The sequence below is a fragment of the Nanorana parkeri genome, unplaced genomic scaffold, assembly GCF_000935625.1.
Source record: "Nanorana parkeri isolate BGI_ZX_2015 unplaced genomic scaffold, ASM93562v1 scaffold255, whole genome shotgun sequence".
NCBI lineage: Eukaryota > Metazoa > Chordata > Amphibia > Anura > Dicroglossidae > Nanorana > Nanorana parkeri.
This window is the reverse complement of record NW_017306523.1, coordinates 294,239-311,095: the sequence shown is the minus strand read 5'-3', so window position 1 is coordinate 311,095 and position 16,857 is coordinate 294,239. Positions and strand designations below refer to the sequence as shown.

Here is a 16,857-nt window from a genome sequence, read left to right as displayed (position 1 = left end):
TATGGCCAGCTTTAGTCTACATTCTAGTTCATGGGTAGGCAAATTCAGCACTCCAGCTGTAGTAACCCAAATACCATCATGCCTCTGGGAGTCAGGCCGGTGGCTGTCAGTCTTGCAATGCCTCATGGGACTTTGACAACAGCTGGAGTACAGAGCTTGCCTACCGCAGTTCTAGTCCCTTTCTAGTTATATAATGTTAATATGCATAAATTCACACTTTGATGTGACATTCTATTTTTTATTAAACCGGATCACATTTGCAAGGGTCATAAACTGCATTAAATACAGACGTTAAGGGAAAGTACAGAGATAGTTTTCTAAAAATGGCAGTAAAATATAGCGTCAGATTTTTTTTTTTTCCAGAAAAAAAAAACATCCTGATACCAAGATCTAGTCCTTACAAATATAATATCCCGCAGGCACATTATTTTCTATCCTTCATCACTTTCAGAAAGGTATCCAAATTCTCAGATCTTTGTTCCACCTAATGGGACTTTTATGATACCCTCTTTCACTCATGAATGATTTCTTCATCCTCTTCAAAAGTTTCCTCCCCTTCGTTGGATGTAGCTTCTTGATACTGTTGGTATTCTGACACCAGGTCATTCATGTTGCTCTCCGCCTCTGTGAATTCCATCTCATCCATTCCTTCCCCGGTAAACCAGTGCAAGAAAGCCTTTCTTCTGAACATTGCAGAAAACTGTTCTGAGATCCTCTTAAATAACTCTTGAATAGCTGTGCTGTTCCCGATAAACGTGGAGGCCATTTTCAGACCCCTTGGTGGGATGTCACACACTGCCACCTTCACATTATTAGGGATCCATTCTACAAAGTAACTGCTGTTTTTGTTTTGGACTGCCAGCATCTGCTCGTCAACTTCCTTCATGGACATCGGCCCTCTGAAGACCGTGGCCACTGTTAGATAGCGTCCGTGCCGCGGGTCGCATGCTGCCATCATGTTCTTGGCGTCAAACATCTGTTGGGTAAGTTCAGGTACGGTGAGCGCACGATATTGCTGGCTTCCTCTGGCAGTTAGCGGTGCAAAGCCAGGCATGAAGAAATGTAGACGTGGGAAGGGAACCATGTTTACAGCTAGCTTTCGAAGATCTGCATTGAGCTGGCCTGGAAAACGCAGAGAGGTGGTTACTCCACTCATTGTGGCAGACACCAGGTGATTGAGATCTCCGTAGGTAGGCGTGGTGAGTTTCAGGGTGCGGAAGCAAATGTCATACAAAGCTTCATTATCGATGCAGTAGGTCTCATCAGTATTTTCAACCAGCTGGTGTACAGACAAGGTGGCATTGTACGGCTCTACAACTGTGTCAGAGACTTTAGGTGAAGGCATTACACTGAAGGTGTTCATTATTCTATCTGGATATTCTTCTCTGATCTTGCTTATAAGAAGTGTCCCCATTCCAGAACCTGTTCCTCCTCCAAGCGAGTGAGTGAGCTGGAAGCCTTGCAGACAGTCACAATGTTCACATTCCTTTCTGACTATATCCAGAACCGAATCGACCAGCTCTGCACCTTCTGTATAATGTCCCTTGGCCCAGTTATTTCCTGCGCCAGTCTGACCTGCAATCAAAAGCAGAGCAATTATTTAGCCACATCAATAAAAAAAGATTCTAGATTCTTTATAGGGTATCTATGGTCAAAGCTAAAAATAAACGTTCATTTCTAAATTCAATTTCCAGAAGTTCTCTCCCACTCCAGGTAACCATATAGATCTAGAAGTGTGTAAACTTAATCATTGAAGATGGCAATTGGATTAGATGTGCAACTGATAAAAATTCACTTTGGACGAAATGAACGAAAACTAAAAACATTTTCATTCGCTTCGTCAAACGAAACACATTTTTATGCTATTTCGGATTTGAGGGCAACGAACCTCCGAATCCGAAACCGCACTTGTAAAGAAAAGAACGCTCGGCGGCCATATCATCCCGGAGGAGGGGCGCTTGATGCGTGAACGGCATTGGCATTATGTCACATGCCTGTTGGGCGCCGCCATCTTGGTGTAGATCTTGGTGTATATGGCCACCGCTTGAGTGGGGAAACTCAGAATAATAACGTGCTGGATTAGTGTGATCCTAGTTCATTTTATTACTTCATTGCTGTGCTGTATGTGTATAGGCCAATGCCTTGGCTGGCGCTCGTGCAGAAAGTTTCATGGGCAAACTCACCGGCCCAAGTGGCACCGTCGGCTAACGAAGGGGGGAGGAGTCCGGTGACGTCACGGGCATCGGCGTCACCGGACTCCTCCTCCCTTCCCTTCGTTAGCCGTCACGGACATTGACGTCACCGGACTCCTCCCCCCTTTGCCTTCGTTAGCTACGGAGCCATTTGGGGAATGGGGGAGGAGTCCGGATCGCCGACGTGACTCCCGGAAGCCGGCGGAGAGGTGAGTGTTTTCATTAGCGATCAAAATAATTTGAATCAATCAAAAAGTTTAACGATTAATCGAGAAATGAATCTTTAATTTCCACAGCCCTACTTCATTCGGATTCAGACGAACCGCCGAATCAGCAGAATTCCGTTGATTTGCAGGTTCGTCCGAATGCACAAGTGTACATTGGATGTACTTCCTCAATGCAGTGACACCAACAGTACAGCCCTTTGTGTCACAACTCACAGAGCCTGCCTTCTGAACTACAACTCAACGTCTGAACAATGTAACATTATCATTGCTTGTAGGAAGCAATGCATGATTGGATATGTAGTCTTGAGAAATTGAGATTGTAGTCCATCACAGGAGCGATCTTGGAGTGGTGGCTACTTTACAACACACACAGGGACCATGGGGAACAAAAGTAGCCACCCTCCAGAAGGAAGGACAGTGTCAGCACCAATTCAGAGATGATTTGAAGATCTACAGCCGAGTGATACACAAATAGGATACATTTTTGTTATTAGTTAAGGTACTTGAATGCATTTTTAAGATTTACCTCCTGAGTTTAGTGTAATTTTAAAATGTATCTCAACCTAAAAACAAAAATGTTATATATTGCAGCTCAGCAGTTCTTCTATGTGGTGGCTGGATTTGTTTTCTTTTTTTTTTTTCTCCTTACTTTTCACCTGCTGACCCTGCCAGTAACACATATCTAGTCCAAGAGTGACAACGCTCACTATACAGTAACTATGGAGGAGTAGAGTTGTCCCCCTAGGACAGGAAGTATGTTAGGAATTCAGAACCCCTTCGCTTTATCTCCATAACTTAGGGGGAGGTGGTCCACAGTAAGAACTGGGAACAATGCTAAGTGATAAACAGTCAACACTGGCAGAGCACAGGAAGGTAAACACTCACTGGAATCAACAGCTATTTTTTGCACTTACTGATACAAATAACAGTAAAATACCCTGTATGCTGTTTTCAATGACATGTTTACACACTAAACACAATGTTGGACATACCAAAAACGAAATTATCTGGTCTGAAAAGCTGTCCAAATGGGCCAGACCGTACACTGTCCATGGTCCCAGGTTCAAGGTCAACAAGCACGGCTCTTGGTACATATTTCTGAGCTGTAAAACCAAAGAGGAAAATCAGTTATATATATAATAACAAATGCAAATATTACTTTCATACAATGTGTGTGATATGTTTTCTACAAGTCACCTGATTATTATCATTATTAGTTCTCTACTTCCACAGAGACCAGTGCGGGATCTTAAAGAATGGCAAACTGACAGCTGATTGAACACCTCTGGATTGGAATATGTTTTACACTTTTCATTCCACTTCTGTATAAATGCATTTTTACATTTGTCGCATTTACACATTCTGCACTTGTTTGTTCCCTGCAGCCTAGGAAAATGGCAATATAAAGAGTAACATTTTCTGGAGCTCTGACCTTGTGTTTGATTCCATCTTTGCTGTACACAAGCTGATCTTGGCCACCACTAGAGGGTGCTGTTTGGTGATGGAAGTCCTTCTCTGCTATGAGTTGCATTAGCAATCTGCCTCCCTTTCAGAGCACATCAGAATGTACTCAGAGCAGAGAGGTTACTTTACAACACACACAGGGACCATGGGGAACAAAAGTAGCCACCCTCCAGAAGGAAGGACAGTGTCAGCACCAATTCAGAGATGATTTGAAGATCTACAGCCGAGTGATACACAAATAGGATACATTTTTGTTATTAGTTAAGGTACTTGAATGCATTTTTAAGATTTACCTCCTGAGTTTAGTGTAATTTTAAAATGTATCTCAACCTAAAAACAAAAATGTTATATATTGCAGCTCAGCAGTTCTTCTATGTGGTGGCTGGATTTGTTTTCTTTTTTTTTTTTCTCCTTACTTTTCACCTGCTGACCCTGCCAGTAACACATATCTAGTCCAAGAGTGACAACGCTCACTATACAGTAACTATGGAGGAGTAGAGTTGTCCCCCTAGGACAGGAAGTATGTTAGGAATTCAGAACCCCTTCGCTTTATCTCCATAACTTAGGGGGAGGTGGTCCACAGTAAGAACTGGGAACAATGCTAAGTGATAAACAGTCAACACTGGCAGAGCACAGGAAGGTAAACACTCACTGGAATCAACAGCTATTTTTTGCACTTACTGATACAAATAACAGTAAAATACCCTGTATGCTGTTTTCAATGACATGTTTACACACTAAACACAATGTTGGACATACCAAAAACGAAATTATCTGGTCTGAAAAGCTGTCCAAATGGGCCAGACCGTACACTGTCCATGGTCCCAGGTTCAAGGTCAACAAGCACGGCTCTTGGTACATATTTCTGAGCTGTAAAACCAAAGAGGAAAATCAGTTATATATATAATAACAAATGCAAATATTACTTTCATACAATGTGTGTGATATGTTTTCTACAAGTCACCTGATTATTATCATTATTAGTTCTCTACTTCCACAGAGACCAGTGCGGGATCTTAAAGAATGGCAAACTGACAGCTGATTGAACACCTCTGGATTGGAATATGTTTTACACTTTTCATTCCACTTCTGTATAAATGCATTTTTACATTTGTCGCATTTACACATTCTGCACTTGTTTGTTCCCTGCAGCCTAGGAAAATGGCAATATAAAGAGTAACATTTTCTGGAGCTCTGACCTTGTGTTTGATTCCATCTTTGCTGTACACAAGCTGATCTTGGCCACCACTAGAGGGTGCTGTTTGGTGATGGAAGTCCTTCTCTGCTATGAGTTGCATTAGCAATCTGCCTCCCTTTCAGAGCACATCAGAATGTACTCAGAGCAGAGAGGATGAGGCAGAGTTAGAAAGAGAACTTCTAATCTGTAAAGCTAATGCATCAGAATGCAAATGTATCATTTTGAATGTAGTAGAATTATAATTTAAAGTGCAACTGAAGCCAACATGTTTTTGTTAGTTTTGCACATGTTGGAGAGGGATTACAACCCCTGTCATGTTTGTAATGCTGTTTGTGTCCCCATTAGGGAGATTCAACCTCTATATTTGTTCAAATTTTGGGTTGTCATCAGAACAGGAACAGATGTAAAATCTTCCAATGGGGAAACGTGTACTGGTGCCCACCACTTTGGAGGGATTACCTCTCATTTCCTGTTGTAACTCTCAGACAGGAATAAAGGGAACTCTCTTAAATGCGAGATGGTAAACCAAAGCTGGCAGAGGTTATGACTCTCCCTTACTCTATCCAAAACTTTAAAAACAAGTTCTGGCTTCAGTTCCACTTTAAATACACCCATGAAATCCAGATGAATTAAAGCAGCCATGAGGACCATTGATCTGTTTTCTGCTATATCACTTTTGATGGCAGTGTAGAACTGGCTTTAGGTGACTGAATTAGATAGGAAAGAACAGGGCCCACTTTATAAAATTTGTGGTCATAGTAAATGAGTCACATCTCTCTCACTTTTCACTTGTAGTCTATAGCAAACAAACCACCGCTCCTATTCTCGCAGACTCCCCACCTTGATAGTTTCCCAGGTGCAGGCACTGCGCCAATATCAAAATTCCATGCAATAACTGCACTCCACAGGTCTTCACTTAGTATAAAAACTTTTACTCCAAAATCATAGACACACTGTCAAGCCTCCAACGTGGACCACTTCCCTCTAACGCATTTCACCCATTGGGCTTAATATGAAAACTGATCTCTATAATTAAGCCTGATGGGTAAAACGCACTAGTGACAAGTGGTCCACATTGGAGGGTTGACGGTTTGTCTATGATTTTGGAATAAATGTTTTTATACTTGGTGAAGACTCTTGAAGTGCGGTTATTGTATCACTCTTCACTGGCACAAAGTAAGATACAAACAACACTTAAATGGACTCACAACAAAGAACAAAACAAAGTTATCAGGAATGTCGGTTCTGCTTGTCTAATGGCATTGAAGACACAATTATCCTTTTGAAATACAGGAAAATGGAATGGACTCCTGCAGTATGTTATTCTTTATTCCTGAACCTTTCATTTGGCTCCAAGTTTGATCATTTGTTAATCTTTTACCCATTAAACCTCCACACTATTGTAAAGAAGCATTAAAGTGACACTATATTTAGGAGTCAAATTTTAAAAATGCACTCAGTTACCTTGACTATTAACTGGAGGGGGGCTACTTTTGTTCCTCATGGTCCCTGTGTGTGTTGTAAAGTAGTCACCTCTCCAAGCTCACTCCAGTGATGGATGCAATCACACTAGTTTACTCATTTGTATTGAAATAGTTAATAGTTAAGGTACTTGAATGCATTTTGAAGATTTAACTCCTGAGTTTAGTATCAAGTGAAGTGAATATGACAATCAAAAATGTGCTTTTCAATTAGAAAGTGTACCTATAATGTGTGCCGGAAAACATGAACAAACATCCAGATTTGTCAGAAACCTCCAGAGTTGATGTGCCACTCTCTGCCAATATAAATAGTGCCCTTGTGCAAGGGTAAGGTATGCACATGGCAGCAAATGTGTATACATACTGAGAAGGAGCAAGAGAAGAAGGTAGCAGGAGTGATTTCAGATATAAGAAAACAATGACCTGATGTAGCTAGAGAAGACATAGACGAGTGGTTATTTGGATCTAGAACAGGGGTAGCCAAACTTCGGCCCTCCATGTGTGGTGAAACTACAACTCCTGTCATGTCTGTGACTGCCAGAGTCTTGCAATGCCTCATGGGACCACACAACAGCTTGAAGGCCATCATTTGGATACCTCTGATCCATGGAAATAACAAGAAAGAGACAGAAAATATCAAGATTTGCAATTAGGTAGAAAAGTATGAAGATTGGAAAGATAAGAGAATAGATATATTGAGGAAAACTGAGATCTTCCATAAGGGCCTATTCACACCAGCAAGCCGCACTAAACGCACAGCTGCTAGTGTGCAATAACAGGTATAGTACTGATGCGTCGACCCAGTCACACCATGTTGAGCTACAAAAAAAAAAAGGACTGTGTGCGGTACTCTTTCTCAGCGCACACCAATGCAATGTAGTGGTGTGATCTCAGCTGATTTAAAACAAGGCCAGCCTAGCTCCAACGCATCTGATGTGAATGGGCCCTAAGAGATAGTAAAAGTAGAAGAGAATCATATATATAGAGAGAGAGAGAGCATGTAGAAGTAGAAAGGAGGAGTCCAGTGAGAATGTTTGTACATATTTGCCGGTTTCTGAAGGTAACGTGTTGGTGTGTGCTAATATGTGATATCAAGTAGTAAAGTACTGTATGTCACCAGCACACCAGGGTTAAATCTTCTATACATGATCATTTCATTGAGGCACACACATCTTGTCACATAGCAACGTTTCAGGGCCACTCATGCCTGATGAAGGGACCCTGAGTGGCCCCGAAATGTTGCTATGTGACAAGATGTGTGTGCATCAATGAAATGATCATGTATAGAAGATTTAACCCTGGTGTGCTAGTGACATACTTTACTATTTGAATCTGAAGCGGCGCCATCCGCAATCACTACAGCACCCACCAGGGACATACTAGTAAGGAGTGCTGTCGGATTCTTCTTATATGTGATATGATACATTTTAATCCAAGTGAAATATACAGTGGTTATATTTAATGTGAAGCGTTATGGGGGAAAGACATGGGCACTGATTGCCATGGGACTGAGGATCAGGTGAGTATATCTGCATTATCTGAGCCCCCCTAGACAAAATGAACACTTAACCCTTACCGTGCGGGGGTAGCCCCACTGCAAGGGTAAGTTTTTTTATTTTCCCAGAGTTCTTCTTTAACGTAAATGAACAAGCTTCCCTCTAAACAAGTGCTAATTCTAAGCAGATGAAGCTTTTGACATTTGGATAAGGTCAGTTGGTTGGCTTTAAAGAGAATCAGTTACGATAGATATACAGTACCACGGCTGGGTTTTCAATGGTGCGAGCTTCAGGGCTGTCATTCTTTTCCTTCACTGAGTCACTGGCCTGGTATAAGAATATACATATCAGCTGTCCCAACATCTATATACATCGTCAATGATGACAGCCCGGGAACTTGTACTTTTAAAGCAAGTCTGCACAGGCAGCCCCAATATTTCTTTCTTGACAGTCTCCTTTTTTTGCTATCATTTTCTTCTGCTACTGCCATTTATGGATTCTGTCAACTTATTGTTCGGCAAACACCAGCAGAGAAAAGAAGTAAGAAGCATTGCAATCGGTGTATTCTGCATATTAGATTTTCTTATTCAGCTTTCGGGCTGAAGCAATAAAGATCTAAAAGATTCGCCCATCCACTCTAAAAAAGCATGGATAGCGGAGTCTCCTGCTGTGGCTATTGTGTTATGACAGTTGGCCCCAGCAGCTGTCAAAGTACCTGAATAGAGTCTGCATCTGATTGGATGAAGCAGGCGCTGTTCATTCCACAATTTTCCACCTGGCTCCTTCAATCTGTCAATAGACGGGTGTCAGGTGGGAGGCAGCAGACAGGGCCACCGACTGAGCACATTTTGGACGCTTTAAAAAGGACTGGATGAAATTTGCTCAGCGAAATTTGCTCAGTGAGCATTATACACAATGTTAATTAGAGGTGCACCGAAATGAAAATTTCAAAAACGAAACCGAAATTAAAAAAAATGTCATGTCGAAACCGAAAATGTTTTTTTTTCCAACTTCTTCAAATGTTTTTAAATATTTTATTTTTCTTTATTTGTTATAACCTTTTTAATTTTTTTATATTTTATTTATTTATTTTCATTAAATATTTTTTACTTTATTTTAGGGGCTCCGGGGAAATATTAGGGGTATAAACAGACCCCTGATTTTTCCCTTTTAAAATAGAAAAAGAGATTGAGGACTGAGAGTCCTCAATCTCTCTTTCTGCAGCCCCTGTTATCAATGATCAGGAATCCTCTATGAGTGTTCCTGTTCATTCATAACATGAGAACAGAGAATGTTTACTATAACCACAACTATGAATGAACAGGAGGTGATGTAGATCACTTCCCATTCATTCATAATTGGGGACACAGTAAACATTCTCTGTCCTCCATTATTTACAAACACTCAGCGATCACTGAGTGTTTGTACCCGTTCTTCTTCCTGACAGCTGACACAGGAGGCTGAGCGAGCGGTGCGGGAGGAGAGCTCAGCCTCCTGTGACAGCAATGAGAGCAGGGAGGAGAGACACCGGACGCTCACAGCGCACTCCTTCTCCCGCACCCCTCGGCCTCCTGTGACAGTTTCTCTGGGCACAGCGGGGAGGAGAGAAAGCAGGGATGCACTGCTATTTTGGCCAAAAAATTGCACTTTCGGCCGATATGTTTCTGTGGCCGAAACTTTTGGTGTCTGATAAATATGTGTGGGGGGTACAGTTCTAGTGGATGTTTATATAATATGGGAGGGGCGAAAAAAATGTTCTGCCCCGGGCGCCCATAACTCTGGTTACGCCACTGGGTGCATCCCTAATGTTAATGATGTATTATGCTATCAAATAGAAAGGACCATTTTTCTGTCACATGGAGGATGTATTTTCCATGTGACAAGACAATGGAGTTCTCCTATTTAAAATTCGACAGCCCTAACACAATCCATGAAGTCTAAGGGCCCGTTCACACCAAAGCATTATGTTAATCGCATGTTACCACGCATTTGGTGCACCTGGAATGCGTTACTGTGTGCTAGGAGTGTTGCATTACCATTCGTTCACTCAACATACCTCCCAGCGGCCATGGATTGCAGCACAGCGTAACACATGGTATTGCAGTACTTACTAGTGCCATTCAAATAATTGTCAATGCACTTAGCACACAGTAATGCACACTACTAAGGCACTGTAACATTCGATTAACACAATGCTATGGTGTGAGTGAGCACCCAAAATTGATAACAACAGCCTTATAGCAGGACAAATCCCAGGCGTTAGGTAGCCAACATGCCTGAAACATTATCATTATTCTGAATGGTTTTAAAGCTGAACACCAAGAAGATATATAAGACACAAATGAATGCCGCTCTGCATTCATTATGACATTATCAAATGTTGGCTTTTTAAAATACATGCAGTGTATACCTGAATTTGGCTTCCTATCAACCCTTGCAGTTCCTATACAGCAGAGCTCAGATTGGGATGGGGGAAGCAGTACAAAGGGTCAAGCAGGGGTGCTGTGGTGCAAGGAGCATGCTGAGAGAAGTAGAGTACAGAGTGAAATAAGTTTATTAGTTTGCTGCTTCTCTTTACACTGTCCAGTCACTGGCTGGGGAAAAGACCCGCAAATGTTACTGAACTACAGCAAAGAAAAATCAGGTCTTCTGCCCTGCCAGACAGCGATGTACTGTGGGGTAGAGTTGTGCAAGCCTTCTGTTTTAGGGTGGCTCTTTTCCCTTGCAGGGTCCTATGCAGCCACCCTTGTGTGTGCTAGTAAGCTGTGTGTGTCACATAGGCATGGCAGGGCAAACTACTGCCTGGCTCCCTGCTCCTTCTTCCAAGCTATTAGATGGACAGTTGCTGGAGACTGTGCTGTACCTTGTGATCTAGTATTGCACGGGAAGTTCAGGACAGCCGAGCTGAGAGAGTTGGCGCTGTCTGTAAACATGATGACTGTAAGTACTTGGGCAAAAATAAATACTTTGCTGGGTGATGTATTTTTCTTTGATCTGGATTCATTATTGGGTAAAAAAAACCTTTGAGAGTTTAATACTACTTTAAGTGTTCAAACTATGCCTGCACCCCGCTTTTATCTGCACCCCCCTTTTATCTGCTCATGTTATTATTGTCATGTAAGCTCTGTAAATACATATCCTCATATTTGCATTGTGTGTTTCTGTCCGGTTGCAGACTTCCTGTTTGTCCTAAGAGCAGTGTGAAGCATCCTTTACTGAAGTATGGGTGATCATCATCTATGTAACATTACCCAGTAGCAAATGGGACTACTGTACATACACCACCATATGTCATGCTTTCTACACATCCATCTCTTTACATCATTATTTGAAGATTGCAGTTCCTTCTTTTAAACATTATTGTCTCTCAGGGTGATGAAATATTGAGTTTATGGTGCTGCAAGAAATCCTTGCACAGGCCTGCTCTGTGAGAGCACAAACAGTTCCATTTTTAGTCTTGAAATGAACATTTTGATCATACCGGCATTCCCACCAGTCCCATGTAAACAGAACTGTTTTACTAGAATGGAGGTTATGTATACATATTAGTCTTTATATGTGCAGCAGACACTTTGACGTGAATAAAACATCACAGGGAATGAGTAACAGCATAGATCTGACTTTCTTCTATGTGTTATAAGGTCTCTACAAAGGTTGACCTTAGTGATTTATAAGAGGTTTATCATACCACAGAGCATTGCCACCTACATGGGAATGAAGTTAGTGGAACACATTCCAGACCTTTACCAAACCTTGGCTGAAGAATACAGGAGTATTAGATAAAACAGTACAGGTTTATATTTATTGTCACTGGATAAACTAATGATAAAACCTGGGGGTCACCTTCTCTAAGCTTTTAGGAGGTTAAAAACAGACTAACATGATTGATAAAAAAGTGACTGCCATATTGGCGGATACCCATGCCAAGCTTCTTTTAACCTGGCAACCTTGGTTCTCCTACTCTCAGACTTTAAACTCTATGTGAGCAGGGGTGTCCCTGTCCCCCTGTAGGGGTGTCCCTTCAGACGAACAATACCAGGGGGGGATTGGGTATGGTGATGACGAACATTACCGGGGTGGGGGACGGGAGTGGCTGCTACCTCTGGGTCCAGCTCTGTCCAGCATCCCGCTCAGCTTCTGGCATCAATGACCTGGGCAAGACGTCGGCCATAGCATCACAGGTTACTAAGGTGTCCCTGTCCCCCTGTAGGGGTGTCCCTTCAGACGAACAATACCAGGGGGGATTGGGTATGGTGATGACGAACATTACCGGGGTGGGGGACGGGAGTGGCTGCTACCTCTGGGTCCAGCTCTGTCCAGCATCCCGCTCAGCTTCTGGCATCAATGACCTGGGCAGGACGGTGGCCATAGCATCACAGGTTACTAAGAGCTCTTAACAACCTGGGACACTCTGGCTGGAAAGGGAGTAGCAGGCACACCTGCCGCCCCCACTATGTGACCCACGGAGATGCCCCCTGAGGCATCTCCGTGGGACCCACGGCATCTCCGTGGGACCCACGGAGATGCCCCCTTTATAGGTATGGCCCTGTATATGAGTTTGCCGCTTGGGAATTTCCTTCTTCTTTTTTCTCTTTCCTTTTCGTGCTTCCACTTGGTTCTTTCTCTCTTTTCTGTCTTTTGGCTCTTTTTGGTTTCTTTATGGCCCAGATCTGATCTTGGGCTGGCACTTTTGGTTTTTCCTTTCGTATTACCTTATTTCAGCATGAAAACCTATAGAAACGTACAGCATGAACTGGGATGGTGTTGCTGTATGTTGTTAAATGTCTGGAATTCAGTAATGCAGACTTGCAAAGCTTGTGCCAGTTTCAAATTAATTACTATAGGGTATGGTATATAGTCTTCTACACCAGCCTTGCTAAACCAGGGTTGCCTACTGGACTTCTCAGGGGTTCCTCGAAATTTTCACAGTGTCATGCCTTAGCATGGTGGAGATGGGCTCTGATATAAAAGGGGGGGGGGTTCTGATGTGAAGGGGATCTTGTGATGTGAACAGGAGACTCTGATGTGAATGGGGGTCTTGAAACAAAGATATGTACTCCTTATGTAAAGAGGCACGTTGATGTGAAGGAGGTCCCAATGTGAAGGGTGGCTTCTGATGTTTTTTTGCGTCGGGTCCCTCCTAAAAGTACATACCAGATCGCTATCTGGGATAAGAAGAGAGTGTATGGCTTTTGCAGGGGCCACATGGCCTTTTTTTTTTTATTTTAGACTGGGGTTTTTGAGATTTTGCACTTTTAAAGGGTGCTGTGACTGAAAAAAAGGTTGGGAAACACTCTTCTACACCATTAAAGCCTATCCTAAACCTATGCTTATAAATGAGGAGTTAGAAGACAGTGCTGTAAAAACTGTCACCTACTGCAAGGACTGCAAACATTGCTACATATTGTGTGCAGTAACACCGGAAGCAACTAAGTTTATGTTATGTATCAGTACTCTCTTCTTCTAAAATGATTTATCTAAAAGGCAGAAGACCATGAGTGACATCTAGGGTTGGGTTTTGGGCTCTGCTTGCCAAAATATGTATACAGTTATATATGTTGATCTTACGACCCAAACAATCCTAAACATTAACAGAAGGATCTGAAATCCGATGGACAGGTTTATTTTAGCTGTGACACCGAGAAAAAAATAATTTGTTTCACACAAAGCAGATGAGGGGAGGGAAGATGCCAAGAAGACAGAGCTGTGTGACAACAGCCAAAATAAACAGTGAAGAGAGTAACGGTATCCAGTATGAGAGCAGTGTGAGGCATTTTTCAAAAAAGGCATCCAGAGTGCAACCAACAGTACTGGTGCTCACCATCTGAATAGATAACTTATTAATGTATTTGGCTGTAAAGAAATGTTTTTTATATCTGGATTACAGGAGAAACTCAATCAATGTGCACTATAGTGTGACACCTATTATATCAGCTGTGTGGTTGTCAATGCATAAGTTCATAATAGTAGCAACTTTTTAACAAATTCTAGGACACTGTCTACCTGGAGTTTGTATGTTCCCCCTGGGTTTGCATGGAGGATAACTGCCCAGATAGCAAGCAATTGAGCTGCACGTTTGAAAATGACTTGCTAATCTATTGCAGACTTGCCAAGCTTCACAATTTTGTTGCACGATTACAGCATGTCTGCATTGCAAGTCTCCAGATCAACGTGCTTTGCAGAAGTGCTGTACACTTGCAGAGCTCTTGATAAGACTTACAGGACTCTTGCTGTAGAGTTGCCAAGCACATTTGCTACAAATTCAAAAAGTGACAACTAGAACTTGTGCTGCAAGTGTTCTGCAAGTCTACAACTTGCCAGGAATGTGTGCAGCAAGTTAACAAGAATTACAATTTAACCCTGACACAAGTTTGCTGTGTGATGTCTGACTAAAGTGGCCCTAATTTGGACATCTGGAAAGCTACTTCTACGTCTATATCTTGCCAAGACCACACAATAGAACGATCCTACAATGAGTGGTAACAGACGCTCAAAAGCGATTCATTACCATGGCGGACTTTCGCTTGTTGCCCCTCTTAAAGGACATCGACGTCACCGGACTCCTCCCCCCTTACCTTCGTTAGCCGACGGAGCCACTTGGGGAAGGGGGGAGGAGTCCGGTGACGTCGATGTCCTTGACGTCAGCAGATCTCCGATGGGACTCCCGGAAGCCGGCGGAGAGGTGAGTCTTTTTTTATTTTCAATCAAAAGAATTTGAATCGATCAAAAAGTTTAAAGATTAATCGAGGAATTAATCATTAATTTCCCCAGCCCTGTTTTTTATATATATTTTTATGTGGCAGGCATAGTAAAAGTCTCATGAGAAGTATGCAGTAATGGCTGCACACAGGGCCTTGACTAATCTCCAGGTGGCGATTAGGCCCTGACCCCCCATGGCACTTGGAAGAAGGTTAGAGACTAACAAGACAGACAGGTACTTGAGAGTACTTTATGGTGTATTTTTAATATGAAGCTTGGTAAATGCAGTAAAATGCTAAATACATTTGAAAAAAGTTTGTACCGTGAAGTAACCAATGTCCTCTGCCACATAGGCCGGCAATACAGAAACACTACATCAAAAGACAGTTTAACTACACTAATTAGCACATGCTGACTATTATACTTATCTAACTTAATATCCCTTTTAGATTGTAACCTTCACGGGCAGGGCCCTCCTTACCATCTTGTCTTGTGATTGTAATGCCGTCCTTATACGGCAAAGCGCTGCGCAAACTGTTGGCGCTGTATAAATCCTGTATAATAATAATCTAAGCTCCGGCACAGGTACCTGAAAAACATCCATGAAAATGTATGGCTTCCTTGAGCAGGAGGGTCTTTACCCTCCAAAAGAATGATGAGCTATAACTCTTTAGGATAGAATTCTTGTTACTCTTCTTTACAGCCCTATGTGCAGAAATGTAAGGTCCCTTTGGTGCACATACAAGACAATACAGATCCTCCCACCACATGCACCCAGCCCATGTCATGACGAACGTGTCCATGTCATGACCTAGTGTAAGGTAAGGGGAAAGCACCAGACATGATGTACTGTACTATGTGTGCCTATAATTGTGTCTCTGCCACCTCTGGATACATTTAGGGTTTGGGATTCTAAGGAGTTACAGAACTCTCTACAGCTCGGTTTTTATTCACTTATCTTTGTCTTAAAGTGACATTAAACCCTCAGATTTTTTAACATAAAACAATACTGTAATGTGTGCCTTACTGTAATCCATGGTTGTTTCCCTTCTCTTTGCTGCTCTTCCTTTTAAATCCGTATCTCTTCCCATGCTGGGCAGAACTTCTGTTTTGCAGCAGAGTGCCTTGTCTCGGAAATGGATACATGGTGTCTGTGTGTAGGTTCACAACTTAAGCCAGCACTACAGGAAGAGGCACTCAGCTGCAAAGGGAAGTTCTCCCCAAGCATGAGAAGAGATGAGGATTTAAAAGGAAGAGCAGCAAAGAGAAGGGAAACAACCATGGATTACAGTAAGGCACACATTACAGTATTGTTTTATGTTAAAAAATCTGAGGGTTTAATGTCACTTTAAGTTTATTGAACTACATCTCAGTGCTTGCTCTGCAAGTAACCCAGGCAGGATTCTAACTCTAACAGTACATTCTAGTTGTCCTCTGTGTGATAATAATTCTCTAATGATGAACTATAACTCCTTAGGATAGAATACTTGTTACTCTTCTTTACAGCCCTATGTGCAGAAATGTAAGGGTCCCTTTGGTGCACATACAAGACAATACAGATCCTCCCACCACATGCACCCAGCCCATGTCATGACTTCCTAGCACTGCTTATGAGACACTCACAGGATGATTCATTGTAGTACACATTGATCCTTTCAAGCTGCAGAGCTGAATCACCGACGTAGCCTCCTGCTGGATCGATGCCATGTTCGTCACTGATCACTTCCCAAAACTTGGAAAGAAGAAGAAGAAGAACACAATTCCAGGTTAGAACTTGACGAAACAACATCTACAGTTCATGACTATCTTGGACAGTTACACAACTACATAGAATGTTCTGAACTTTATGTGCAAGGATTAAATCAATTCTGTGCCTAATATAAAATATTACAATAAAGTCCTCCCTGTAAAGAACACCTTGAATGCTCACTTCTTCTTCTGCTCATGATCTCTGCTGTAGCCAAGAGAAACCGGTGTCTGATGATCCAGCATAATCTGACACTCCTGGTCAGTGGCGTACCTATAATGAGACAGCTTGAGGCTATTGCCTCAGGCGGCATCTCTTAGGGGCGCATGGGGGGGGGGGGGGAAGAAAGGAAG

At 42.4% G+C, this 16,857-nt stretch overlaps 1 protein-coding gene across 6 annotated transcripts in view; it reads right to left on the bottom strand.

Moving 5' to 3' along the window:
- Positions 1 to 469: 469 nt before the first annotated feature.
- TUBB6 (tubulin beta 6 class V) overlaps positions 470 to 16,857 on the bottom strand; it is a 22,887-nt gene continuing 6,499 nt past the window's right edge. Inside the window, exons 2-5 of one of the 6 annotated variants that reach the window (XM_018556855.1) lie at positions 16,381 to 16,489; positions 4,643 to 4,753; positions 1,227 to 1,575; positions 470 to 752 (exon numbers count right to left, since the gene is read on the bottom strand). In XM_018556855.1, coding sequence (XP_018412357.1) covers positions 512 to 752; positions 1,227 to 1,575; positions 4,643 to 4,753; positions 16,381 to 16,489 — 810 coding nt within the window. In that variant the 3' untranslated portion in view covers positions 470 to 511. Of the gene's footprint in view, positions 1,576 to 3,411; positions 3,522 to 4,642; positions 4,754 to 16,380; positions 16,490 to 16,857 lie in introns of those variants that run through there. The other 5 variants (XM_018556856.1, XM_018556857.1, XM_018556852.1 and 2 more) reach the window with 5 other exon arrangements.